Consider the following 13,098-nt stretch of genomic DNA (forward strand, 5'->3'; position numbering starts at 1 on the left):
TGCTCCCAATAGTTATTAATGGGGCGCGCTTTTTGGCGTCTAGCGTCCCTGCGGTAACGCTTTTGACTGAGAAAAGTTTAGTTAGGAAAGCTTATAGGTGGGGGCCCATAGTTCATGTAAGGGTAGTGGTACAGTCAATGGTATAAGCAGTTACCATCTGTAAAGAGATGGTGATGGATAAATGCATACAAAGTACACAAAAAAAACACTTAACATACATACTTAACATTACATACACATACAATCACACAAGTACATCCCAGCAGTCCATGAAGAAGCATTTTATATTATATATAGGTTAGTAAAAGATAATTTTTTAGTTGTCTTTTAAACTTGGAGATAGAAGGCAACACCTTGAGGCCACTATCATCAATCCTATTCCAAATCTGCGGCCCCCTGTAAACAACACTCATAGTGGCGCAAACATGTCGGCGACATTTCCTTAATATGAGTGGTTTGATTCTTGTTTGGTATGTGTGCTGAGGACTGGAGATTGGCACAAGACTACTAAGTCTAGGGTTGAGCCTGTTGACAATTTGAAACATAAGACAAGCATTATGATAATCGTTTAACTCAGCCAGTCTTAGCAACTGGTCTGCTTTTTTAATAGCAAAATTGCCCTCTTCTGACTTTTCACATGGAGCCCGGCCTCTGTGCCGGTGTCAGAGAAAGACGTGTGACACCTGCATCAGCTCTGCAGAAGGACGGAGGTGCAGGCCAGCAGCATGGAGTCATCTGCTGCCAACTTTGTTCTGGGATTCAGTAAGGATGACTGATGAACTCGTCAGAGCCCTCCTCACATGATAAACAGACCAGGCCGCTGCCATCCAAGACGCCCAGAAGGACGAGGCTGATCCTCCAGAGCTGCTCTTGTCTGGGTCCCGACTGGTGGCAGGTGGTCGACTGTCAAAGCTTCAAGCTGTGGTGACCAGACTTTACGCTGCGATCAAGATCAAATGTTATGAGCCTTGTGTCTATTTACGGAGGGCTTGGAGTAGAAGCATCATTGTTATCTAAAAGAAGATGCAATTGGTCTCTCGTTGAATTTGGAAAGTCATTTCCATTTTGGTCTTAATGAAGGACGTCTCCATTAAAACACACTAATTTGACTTGAGTGGCTGTGATTATATCAACCTTGAGAGGATCCCAGAGGTGCATTAACACTGCTGTCTGGCAGATCTGGATGTGACTCCACGGTCAGTGTTATCTGATTTAATACAGGAGCTACTAATGGTGACAGTATTTCAGAGGCCGTGCTTATGTCCACATTAGAGCCATTAGTGGGTGCGACGCTCACCACCTCAGTCCCTGTCCGGCTTACGGAAGAGGACGTACACCCTGAAGCGGGACGTAAATCTTTTTTTTTTAGAGGCTTAAACGTAGTCGTACTTTCAGTGGCGGAGTCTGGTCCTTGGCAGATCAGAATGAGGTCATCTGGGCATTATTAATACTTTGTCTTTAGTCAAGCTAACAACGTTAAATCGCTGTTACAGGAGACTTGCTGGCAGATATCCTAGAAATTAAATTACAGTTGCACACAACACCAGCAGCTGCACAAGATGTCTCCGTGGCAGGAATCGTTTGTGCACGCAAACACAAATCATTTTATTAGTTCCAACTCCACATCAAGGCTAGCGCGTCTGCAGAACTGTGCTCAGATAAAATGAAGCTTTGCCATTTTTAATTTCCTTTCCGCATCATGAACACTGTGACAAGATGTGTTTATCAATTTCACCATCTCAGTTTTGCACATTAACGTTTTATTCTTTACTCATTTTTACCCAAAAAGCACTGGTGAGAGTAGTTTAACAGTCACTGATTCTGCAGGTCCATTTACAGTACTCAAACCTAAATCAAATGTGTATGAAAGCTGTATCCGCAGTAGCTCAAAACCACATGCGTGTAAAAGTCAGGAAATATTGATTTAGTCTTTTCTGGATCAAAGCAGTAGACTAAAGCTAAACCATCAACTAGTCTCATCTTTTAGTTTTGCTATCTTTGATGACCACATACAGGACTGTCTCAGAAAATTAGAATATTGTGATAAAGTTCTTTATTTTCTGTAATGCAAAAATGTCATACATTCTGGATTCATTACAAATCAACTGAAAAATTGCAAGCCTTTTGTTATTTTAATATTGCTGATCATGGCTTACAGCTAAAGAAAACTCAAATATCCTATCTCCAAAAATTTGAATATTCAGAATATTAATCTTAAACTGTAAGCCATAATCAGCTATATTAAAATAATAAAAGGCTTGCAATATTTCAGTTGATTTGTAATGAATCCAGAATTTATGCCATTTTTGCATTACAGAAAATAAAAGGACTTTATCACAATATTCTAATTTTCTGAGACAGTCCTGTAATATAAGAGGAGTTCTGTTTTACTAATTATATATATGTTTTAGTTTAAGCTCATTCTGGTCAAAGCTAAATATTGATGTTGGTTGTGAAAAAAGGAAATAATTTAAGGATTTTTAAATCTCAAACAAGTATTTCTGTGTATCAGATGCATCCTATACTGGTTTTATATTTATAACAAACAGCATATTCAGTCAGTGCTGAGATAGAATCGGCTGTTAATCACGTTTTTTATCTGGAAAATTATTTGTTATAACTGCTTTATATTTTAGAGCTGTGATTGCAAAGCTGGGGCAACGAGAACGTGTTATCTGAATTGTTGCTGACAGAGTTGGAGAGGGCTTTATTAACTTAGCGCCGATGCATTCTGTTCACCATCCCTCTTCATCTCATAAAACAAACACAAAAAACTCCCTCCTTCTGTTCACCCTCTCATCAGTCTCATCCATCCAATTTGTTCCTGCTCCCCCCGCCTGCATCCACAGTGTGCACGACGCTCGCCACTCTGCTCTGTCTCCGGCTCGTTTGTCTCACTTTCCGAGCTTTCTCTAACCTGTTGTACGAGGAGCGAAAGCACTGGGGACGTCGTCGTGAGCGACTCTGCGGTTTTCCCCGGTGGCCCACCCATCATTCATTTCTCCCCAATTGCCTGAACAAGCTGCATTTGTGCAACTGTCTCTTCTGCTATCAATCTTTTATGGCGCGAAAAGGAGACAGTCACTTGGGAACATGCATCTCTCATTCGCTGCCTTCATCTCATTACGTGCAATGACAAAGAGCCAGGTATTGTTTTCAGCCTCTCACAGAACACGTTTGCGTCCGGACTGACGTCCCTCAGTTGTCATCCTGTTTGTTAAAAGGAGTAACGGGAGGGGCTTAACGTGATTTGCTCCCGAGCACGATGGAGGTAATCACGGAGCTGTCACCGGGACTTCCTGTGTTTGGATGGAGGTGGTGATGTGTGTCCGGCTGAATGAACAGTGGCAGCTTAAGGAAGTCTTTTTAGCAGCACATGTGACAAGCTTCTGGGATTCTCAGTGGTTTTCTTCTCATGTTATATGAAGAAGGTAGTTTTCCAGGTTTAAATACAGTTCTTCCAACCTCTGATAAACATCTGCAGCACCTTAGCCAGCACTTATGAACTCTATAAATGCAAAATCAACAACTGTCAAATGCTTTGATTGTCCCGTAATGTATTCATTTATTGTATTTGATGGTTCTGGTTCTGAATTGTACTCAATGTCTCTTCTGTTGACTCTTATATTTAAAGAAGCTCTTGACGATGCAGGAACAAGAAAAACACATCCCTGTGATAAAAATGTTCACACATGCTGTGGATGTGTGAACATTTCTTTTCTTTTTTTACACATTTCAAGTAACAGTAACACAGAAGAGAGTGACAGGAAGCCGCGTGTACGGTACGGTCGGCCACATGTGTCAAAAGCTTCACCAAAAAAAGAACCATGTGTCCATCTTGACATCACACTGCATGACCCACGGGACGGCCGAGGCCTTCTATTCTGGAGAACTCCTTCAGAAATGTCTGACATCAGGCCTTTTCTCCTCTTGTATTTAGACCAACAGTGTGTTTTATATGGAGCAGGAACTTATGCAAACGCTCAAAACAAAATGTTCATAGGCCAGAAAGAACAGAGGGTGGGGGAACTAAAACATGAAGCACACTTTTTGATCTCTTATTTCTACTGTTCTGTTTTTGCCAACAAGGTAACATGTTATTTATGTATTTGAACAGTTTTCATTCAGCTGCCACACCAGGACAGTGCAGAGTCTGGTACCCTGCATGACTGAATAACACAAGACCTGCTGTCTGGTTACTGGGTCTTGTTTGGGTTCATTTCGGGACTAAAAAACTTTACCAATCAACATTCAGAAAAGATTTGAAAAAAGAGAAAGCAAGTATAACTTAAAAGGAACAGAGATTTTTAAAAACCAAGACGCAGGACAAAATTGATGGAACGTTGTATTTCTGTGAAAGGAATCAGTTTATGGAACAATCTGAATCAAGAAAACAAAGAATCCAAATCAAACATTACATTCAAAAGAACAATTAAAGCCTGTTTGTTAAGTAAATATGATGAAATGTGTTAGTTAAGTTTGATTGACATACCCATAGACGGCGGTAATTTTATTTTATTTTAGTTTTTTATTTACTTCTAGAACTAGTTGTTTTTTTTAATTTTTAATTTGTTATTTGTGAATTTATTTCTTGGAAAAAGGGGCAGATTAGATACGATTTTTCTTCTTTCTGCCCCCTTTTCATTCACAATTTATGAACATTTGTATATGTATTGAATTGTTTTATTTTTTGAATGAAATAAAGAATAAAATGAAAATGAGATGACTCGCCATAGAACCACAAATCTGGTGTCTAATGTCTAATCTCAGCTCAGTCTAGTAAAACCAGCAAAACAAACATGTAGGATGAAGTCAACAACTAATGGAACATTTATTGGAAACTAATTTAGTCTTCGTTGTATTCAATGACATTAAAATGACATGTGGCCACATAACTAATTTACTTCCATCTTTCATTCATATCAGAGCTTCATTATCATGTGTTAAAAGTGTCTCTATATCTTATATCTTAGCTCACATGGACTCCACGTTATCAGGGCAGTGACTGAGTGAATCAGACCCTTTGCTCCTAAGGTTCTCCGTTATATTCCCTGTAAATCTCTCTTAGAGCCACTGGAAACTTAAATTACTTTCTTCAGTGATAACTCGCTTCACGCTAGCAATCATTTCAGTCTGGGTGGTCAGCGCGAAACCCGTCAGAGATGCCATGCTGTTTCCGTGGTAACATGGATATGTAACATCTTTTATATAACTGGCAAAGGTCTAAATTTACCGAAGCGCCGAGGAGAGAAGGAAGTGCTAAACTGACTGAGAGGTGAAGCTGAGGGTCATTGATCTTTATTATCATCGTCTTCAGTGTGCTTTGATGACCTTATACTGAACTGAAACAACGTTCTTGGACAGTTTAGAGCAAGTACTTACAATAATACATCAACTGAATGGATGGTGTGCATTAACAGGTGCGTGAATTATGTCATTCACACACCAGGTGAGAGTGAGGTGAAAAGACTTGGACTCACGTAGGCTTCGTAGTCACATGACTGGAAGATGAGCTTCTCGGGGTGATGCTGCCAGTACTGCACAGGCGTGGAAGACGTGGCCTCGTTGGGCGGACGCAACGTTATCGGCTCACACCATTCACCTGCCTGAAACCACAGTCAAAGTGCAAATCAGGTCACCGGTATTTAAGAGGCGGATTTCTTTTTTTTTTTGTATTTATTTCGTGCATGGTAGTGCATAGTTTGACAATATTACAGTAGTACATTTGTACACTTCAATCTACACACCCATGACCGAAAAGGAGCAGGATGAAGACAAGTCTTATTTTACCTGCCCCTTATTCAATACCAAAACAAAAAGAACAGTCAATGTAACCAATATTTACAATAAAATATACACTTAAATAGAAACCAACCACATATATCAATAGTACTGTTTAAGTCCCAGCCTATTCATGATCATATAACTTAAATATTTTATCTTTATACATTTTTTTGAACCTAAGTAAATTTGTACATTCCTTTAAATCATTCTGTAGAGAGTTACACAGTTTTACTCCCACAACCGATATACACATCTGCTTGAGAGTGGTCCTTGCATACTGATGTTTGAAATTATATTTCCTCCTATGATCTATAAAACAAACAACTGCTGTAGATTACTTGGTAATACTTTTTCTTTTTGCCCTATGCATAACTAATAATGTCTGTAACTCAACTATTTCTTTAAATTGAATAAGTCCTGAATTAGTAAATAATCTGTTGGTGTGTTCTCTGTAATTTGCTTTATGAATGATCCTCAAGGCTGGTTCTGTGACATCTCACGCTGACCTGAAGGAACCATCTACGTTCATTGTGTAAAGGCTTTGCTTTACCTTCACAGTTTTGAACAGGCGTCGGGGAATGTCCAAAAGGAAATTAAACCTGGATGATATATTTTTAGTGTCTGCGTTCTCCTCGAATGTCCCGGGATAATAAGCCTGTTTTCTTGTCTCGTTCCTTTGTAAGAGAAAACAGATGAACTAACAGGCTGCCCCAAAAAAACCTGACATCTGAGTCTGTGTGTGTCAAAATGTTGAAGGAATGTGGAGAGGAGATTTTCCAATTCAGATGCAAAGATGTTAGTTAAACATCTTTGGGATAAGCCTTCAGAACAGCCAGCAGCCAAATTCACGTCGAGCTCCATCGGTTCAGCCTCTCTAAAGCTTTTCTCCCCACCGCACTCTGGGCTGAGAGATAATTTCTTATTCAAAGTTTGTTGCGTGCTACTTTAAGAACCAGGAGATGTCTCTACATAGAAGAAGCTGCTGTAACTGCTCTCTTGGGTTTTGTTACTAAAGAAAAACAAGAAAGACGGGACAGGAGCCAGAGTGTGAAACATTTGAACGGAGTCCAATCCAAGCACAACTGTGGGGGTAAAAACAGTAAATGACATAGAAGAACGATATTTCCTCCTTCCTCTAATAGTTAGCCTCCCTTTTCTTGCTAAGCTGACTCATTAGTGCCACCTCAAAGTGGCGTTTCTGGAAAATGGGGAGATGCACTGTGACGCACGCAGACTTTTGGATGAGCACTGTTATTTACATGGACACAAAAGCACCTAAATATACTGAGAGTCAAACCAAAGCTGTGTGTGCGTGTGTGTGTGTGTGTGTGTGTGTGTGTGTGTGTGTGTGTGTGTGTGTGTGTTTTATCTGAATCATTGTGCTGTTGCCGACCTGAGGTGAAAAACTTCTGACTTTGCAATTTGACTTTGCTTTGAGTGAGACTCAAAGTTGTTGGAAAGATAAAACATTTGCTCAGAAAGAGAGAGATTGGTCTTGAATATTTATAATTTAACCCCTTAATGCCTGATTTGAGATCTCTGCACCACCCCTAAAATCTAAATAAATTGTTATACTCTAACAAGAACTTCTAAAATACAAATAAAAGTACCCAATAGAGAAAAGAAAAAAGTAGAAAACAGTTTAATATGATGATATAATAAAACAACGATTTTTATCTGTGTAATATTTCATAATTTCAGCATTAAGGGGTTAATGATAATTGTTTTTAATGAACATTTCTACCTGAATAAAGCAGTAGATCACATATTCTATACCACAAAGCTGAAGACGTTCACTATAGTGTAGATACGTTAAGTTCAAACTGCTCTTTAAACACAGGCACATTTTTGCGTCTTGTATATTTTAGGATGTATCTTTCTTACAAGAAAGATAAGATGCATTACTCGGTCCTGTCCTTAAATGCTACACTCCCTTAAAGTTTGTACAATTTTATGTTCTTCAAAATGATGTTATTAGGGAATGCGACCGCTTACAAAATTATTGGAATTCAATTCATTCCCTTACACAATTAATCCTGGACAAAACATTTGATTTAAGCAGTAGTTTATATTTATTAAATGACACATATAATTTACAACTACATAACAAAAAATTCAGGATATTAATTTTGATCACTTACTTTGCAAAAAAATGTATACTTTTATTTTGGAAGAACGATTCCCCTCCGTCTTATAAGACTTTCATAAATCAAATCACAGCATTTCTACCATTAGAAAAGCTAACATTGGAAAAATATAACCGTGGCCATCTTTTTCAAGAATTTTGGTTCCCATTATTTTCTGTTTTAGAGAACTTCATTGTACGCTGATTGCTGTTTTATTGCTGTCATTTACTTTATGTATCTGTAGGTATTCGAGTTTTGATGCCCTTACTGTTACTTACTGATGTTATTTATTTATTTATTTTTTTGTGTTTATGTTTTTGTGTTTTTTTGGGGGGGTGGGGGGATGGGATGTAGGTGAGATTTGGCCTGTGTGCACAAAAGAAAATTGTAAGACCTACTGTCATTAAGGATGTTTCTGATTGCCTTTCTTTTGTGAAATAAAAAGATATTGAAAAAAAAATGATGTAATTACAGGATGCATTTCTGCAGTAAAACCAAAATCTGATTTGTTCCTCCTTCAGCGAGGAGACTGTCCTGGACTTGCTAATTCAGATCACCCGACCATTCATATCTGTGACTGTGGCCATTGACTAGTGTCCACAAGTGCATCCCTCTCCTCCACTTCCTGTCTCCATCCATCCATCCCTCTCCTCCCATGCTCACCATGCTGACTTGAGCCATCTGTCGCTCCAGCTTGGATCGCGGCACGTCCTCAAAGTAGTTGTCATTGCTGCGCTGCCTGCGCCGAGCGTCCGCCTGCATGATGAGATGCTGCACGTCCAAGGATCCGCCGGGGACCCCCGCCGTGTACGCTGCCTGGCCTACGGAGGGGCTGAGCTGGGGAGGAGTGTGGTTTCCCCCGGGCTCCTGGTACCAAGAGGGTGTGAGCAGATTAGTGAGGCAGAAGCAGGCAAGCAAGGAAGGTTTCATTCATCATTTCATAATGTGCTGTGTCACTGCTGCTGCTACAAGTAGGGCAATTGGATGCACAGTGCAATGTCACATTTTATCTTTTGAGCTGTAGTGTCTCCGTGCTGCGAGGCACCATTATGTAAAACTGCTCTTTAAATGAAAAAGGAAAGGCACTTTTATAGCTGGAAGATTTCAGCAGATCCATCAGCGTGCCTGAACCCATGCCCGCTCGCCGTGGAAGTCGCTTAGAGTCACAACTCTGGCTAGACTCTTAAGTAAAAAAGGATGTTCATTTAAGAGGGTGCCAACTTGAGTGGAGTGTAAAATTTTCAATAGCTATGACTTTTCTGGCATGTCGGATTTTATTCGGTCCTACCTATGGAAAGATTTCTTTGATGGTTTAATGGATTATTTTTCCTGATCTGTGCAAACGAAAGTTGTATAACTTGCATCTTAGTTCTTATTCTGAGCTGATTTGAGTTCTTTTGCTCATCACACAAACCCGTCTGTCCTCGTCTGTCCTTGTCTGTCCTGTATTCATCAGTACGCGACGCTGTCTGCTCATATAACAAGAAAATGCAGCTCAGACTCATCATCTCACTCTGTAAAGTCTATAATCTGAGTTAACGGAGTTACCGGGGTATCTATCTTTGAACACTTTTAAAAGAGCCCAGTGAAATTCTTGTAGGGCTGAAACTGAGGAGGACTATCTTAGTTTGGGATAATTTACTTACTAGATAATGAATGAAAATGCATTAATCTCATGAATTGATAATGGTTTTATTACTATAATTATTATTAATAATATTTCAGCATAATGTTTCTGTGAGAACTACTTTTGCCGTTTCTAATTTTGTGGCTGAAGTATTGTCTGAAAGCAGAAGGGTTTTTTGGTGCTTGGACCTGCAGAAATGAGTCTCAGTCTCACTCATCCCCGTCTCAAAAGCAAACAACCTCCGTTGGCCAAAAAGCACTAGGAGCAAAGGCTCCTTTATAAAGACATTAGAGAGCCGGAAGACTGGGAGAGAAAAATCCAGTTCCCTGTGGTGGCCGTCCAGGAGAGCCGGCAGGAAGGCAGAGGTAGAGAGACGGCCATTTTGTGCCTTCCTGAGAGGTTTGAGCAATCAGCTGGGCGGTTACAGCAACACCCCCAAGAGAAACACACAACCATCTGGGAGAGGATTTCTGTTTCCTCCTCTGTCTCATGAAGTCATCACACAAATCCATATGGCTTTAGGTGCTGCAAAGCATTGTGGTAACAAGGCATCATCTGCTCAGACACTCACCCTGAGGGAGATGGCCCGTGGAGGTTTCTGTGGGGTTTCTTCGTGTAGCCGGTCCCCCAATGAGGCCAGAATCCGTTTTCTGTGCCCGATAAGACTGATCTTTAACACCTGAAGAAACACAACAGCAAACATCAGAATTATGATGAAACAAATATCCTTTCTTATACGCATCAGCGCCTACAGAGACGGCAGATTTCCATCATCATAAAACTGCTGACCAGTGATGAGATCCACAGAGTAAATCATTGCAGAACACTTGGAGCTGTGCTGATATGTTTCTAATGTTTAACAGTCCTGAGCACACGTGTGGTGTTATTATTATTGGATAACCAACATGAACTGTTTGCCTGCTCGTTGTGTAATTACATGACCCCCACACGCAGGAGGAGGCGTCCCCGATAATAACCTGACCTGGTAATCAACTTAATAGGGAATTAAAAACCCACGAGCTGCAAATGTTGAACTTTATGAGGGAGAATCATGTCGATATAAAGTCACATAAACCATAGACTGTGGTTGAAAGTTACTGTAGCTAGCTTACCAGTTAGTTAGTTAGGATTAAAGATGATGTCATTGTTGGGCTTGGGTTTTTCCCCCCTTTGTTTAATTTTTTTAAAAGGCCATTTTTTTCCTCTTGTGTAAATTAACATCTTAGTTTGTATATATATATGTATATATATATATATATATATATATATATATATATATATATGTATATATATATATATATGTATATATATATGTATATATATATATATATATATATATATATATATATATGTATATATATATATATATATATATATATATGTATATATATATATATATATATATATATGTATATATATATATATATATATATATATATATGTATATATATATATATATATATATTTATATATATATTTATATATAAAAAAATAAATCAATAAATAAATAAAAAAAAAAAATATATATATATTTATTTATTTTTTTGGAATGCCTCACGTGTGACTTACTGAATTATTAGCGAAATTTCATAAATAACATAAAAGGAGTATTCTGAAACCATTACATATATATATATATATTCACAGTATTTATTTTTTAACGTTTCACTCGCTGCTGCTGCCTATTGAACACAAACAAAGTGTCATTATTGCATCATTATTTTTATTAAAAACACATAATTATGACCTTTCCAATGATGCATTATCAGATTTAGTTGTTTATTTTAATGAAACATTGTATCTGTGTGTTTGACTGAAAGCCATGAAATGCAAACTCAACATAATGTGATCATGGCAAGTTGGTAATTGTCTATTGATTGTCTCCAGGCATTCATTACACAAGCACCAACAGACAAAAACACACAGTTGGACTCCAGTGAAAGCGTTTATTCTTTCTCCGGTCACCAGGCACTGCGTGTGCCAGGTACTGACTTTTCTAAAGAGACGTGCAGGAACACGGCAGCCTTCTGCAGGGACGCTGTTGGCACAGTCGGCGCCCTCTGGCACCGCACTTACGTCGACAACAAACTCCTGCGTGGTTTATAGAGCTGCTACCAATAAAGTATTTGTGTTTGTCTTGAGGGTAAAGGGTGGTAAGAGCTTCTCTGCGTCTGCTCGTCAGCCTAATGACTCCTCCGACAGCCCTGCTTTGACTCAGTGCAACATAAAATGTCTTGTACAAACTACCCCTGCTCTTCTGCTAAAAGACCATAAAAAGAACGGCTGAGGTCCGTCTAGGAGGCAAAGTTCGGTTTTGCGGATGAATGCACAAACCAAACCTCTTCTAAAACACCCTGAAGTATGCACTACATAAAAACTGTGTATAGCTTTTTCAAGGAAAATCCAGTAAGGTTGTCGGTTAATTTTAATAAATGTCATTTTATCGCAAAAAAAGGTACTATTTGACTTGCTGTTTGTTAGAAAAGTTTCAAGTACTATCCACACCTCCTCTTCTGCACGGAAGCACCATATTTTAATTGTTTAAGTTGGATCAAAGGCAAACAGCGGCGCCTGCATGAGTGGGTTGGTTGAACAAACTGATGTATTATGGCTGCACTGCACCACATCTGCCAATTTTACTTCTCCATTCTCCTCTTATTTATAATACAACATGCATGCAATATTTCTGCCTCTTTCTGGTAAAGATAACACTGAATTTGAGGCTTTAATTATGCAATTCTATCATTTAATCCTGTAGGCTTAAAAAAAAAAATCGCCAGTAAGATTCAAAAGAAAAATACAGTTAAAGGAGCAAAAAAGTAAACACTTAGGGTTAAGCTAAGCAAGAAGGTAGGAGCTTCCTGGAGGAAAAATACTGCAGAAGAACATGTTTCAGCTGGTCACAAATTATTTACCCACTGACTGGTGCAGTGAGGAGCTTCTCATTCCTTAACCGTCCTGGGAGATGTGCTTATGGGAAAGTCTGTTTCCAAAGGTTGAAATTATGGGCCTGATTCAACACTGAGTTGGTGTTCATGCATTATTAAAACCCGGAAGGATGATCTTTATTTGTCAGTACACTGAAATGTGTCCTCTGCTTTTAACCTGGCTCCAACACTCCAAATATGTCCCAACATGTTGGTGACAATCAACCAGTCCTATATGCCGAAATCAAAGTTAGAAGCTCTCACATTCAGCAACGTCATGCGAAAATTATCAAAGAATGAAGAAAAAAAAAAAACAACAACCTAAAAATACTGAAAAACCTTTTTTTTATGCTTCCTGCATGACATGGGCTGAATCGTGGTTCAGGGAGCAGGGCATCATCAAAGTTGCTGCAGAAGACCCTGAAGCAGCGGGACAACTCCACCATCAACAACTCCAGATCTTTGTGAAAAATGTATTAAGTCTTTGAGGGAAATAAATGTTGAAACATTGCATGAGCCTTGCATGAGCTCAGGGAAACGGCGCAATAGCTAATGTACATTATAATCAAAGATGAAAGCGGACCAGCGACATAGATCCAGCCTGTGTATACAACCCAACCAGCAACAAGAAACA

The 13,098-nt window shown here is 39.0% G+C and overlaps 1 protein-coding gene across 1 annotated transcript in view; it reads right to left on the bottom strand.

Moving 5' to 3' along the window:
• The window catches only part of anks1b (ankyrin repeat and sterile alpha motif domain containing 1B), a 277,955-nt gene that overhangs the window by 19,697 nt on the left and 245,160 nt on the right, over positions 1-13,098 (bottom strand). Inside the window, exons 20-22 of the mRNA XM_061715033.1 lie at positions 10,109-10,216; positions 8,574-8,777; positions 5,481-5,606 (exon numbers count right to left, since the gene is read on the bottom strand). Coding sequence (XP_061571017.1) covers positions 5,481-5,606; positions 8,574-8,777; positions 10,109-10,216 — 438 coding nt within the window. The remainder of the gene's footprint in view (positions 1-5,480; positions 5,607-8,573; positions 8,778-10,108; positions 10,217-13,098) is intronic.

The sequence above is a fragment of the Cololabis saira genome, chromosome 23, assembly GCF_033807715.1.
Source record: "Cololabis saira isolate AMF1-May2022 chromosome 23, fColSai1.1, whole genome shotgun sequence".
In the NCBI taxonomy this organism is placed as follows: Eukaryota; Metazoa; Chordata; class Actinopteri; order Beloniformes; family Belonidae; genus Cololabis; species Cololabis saira.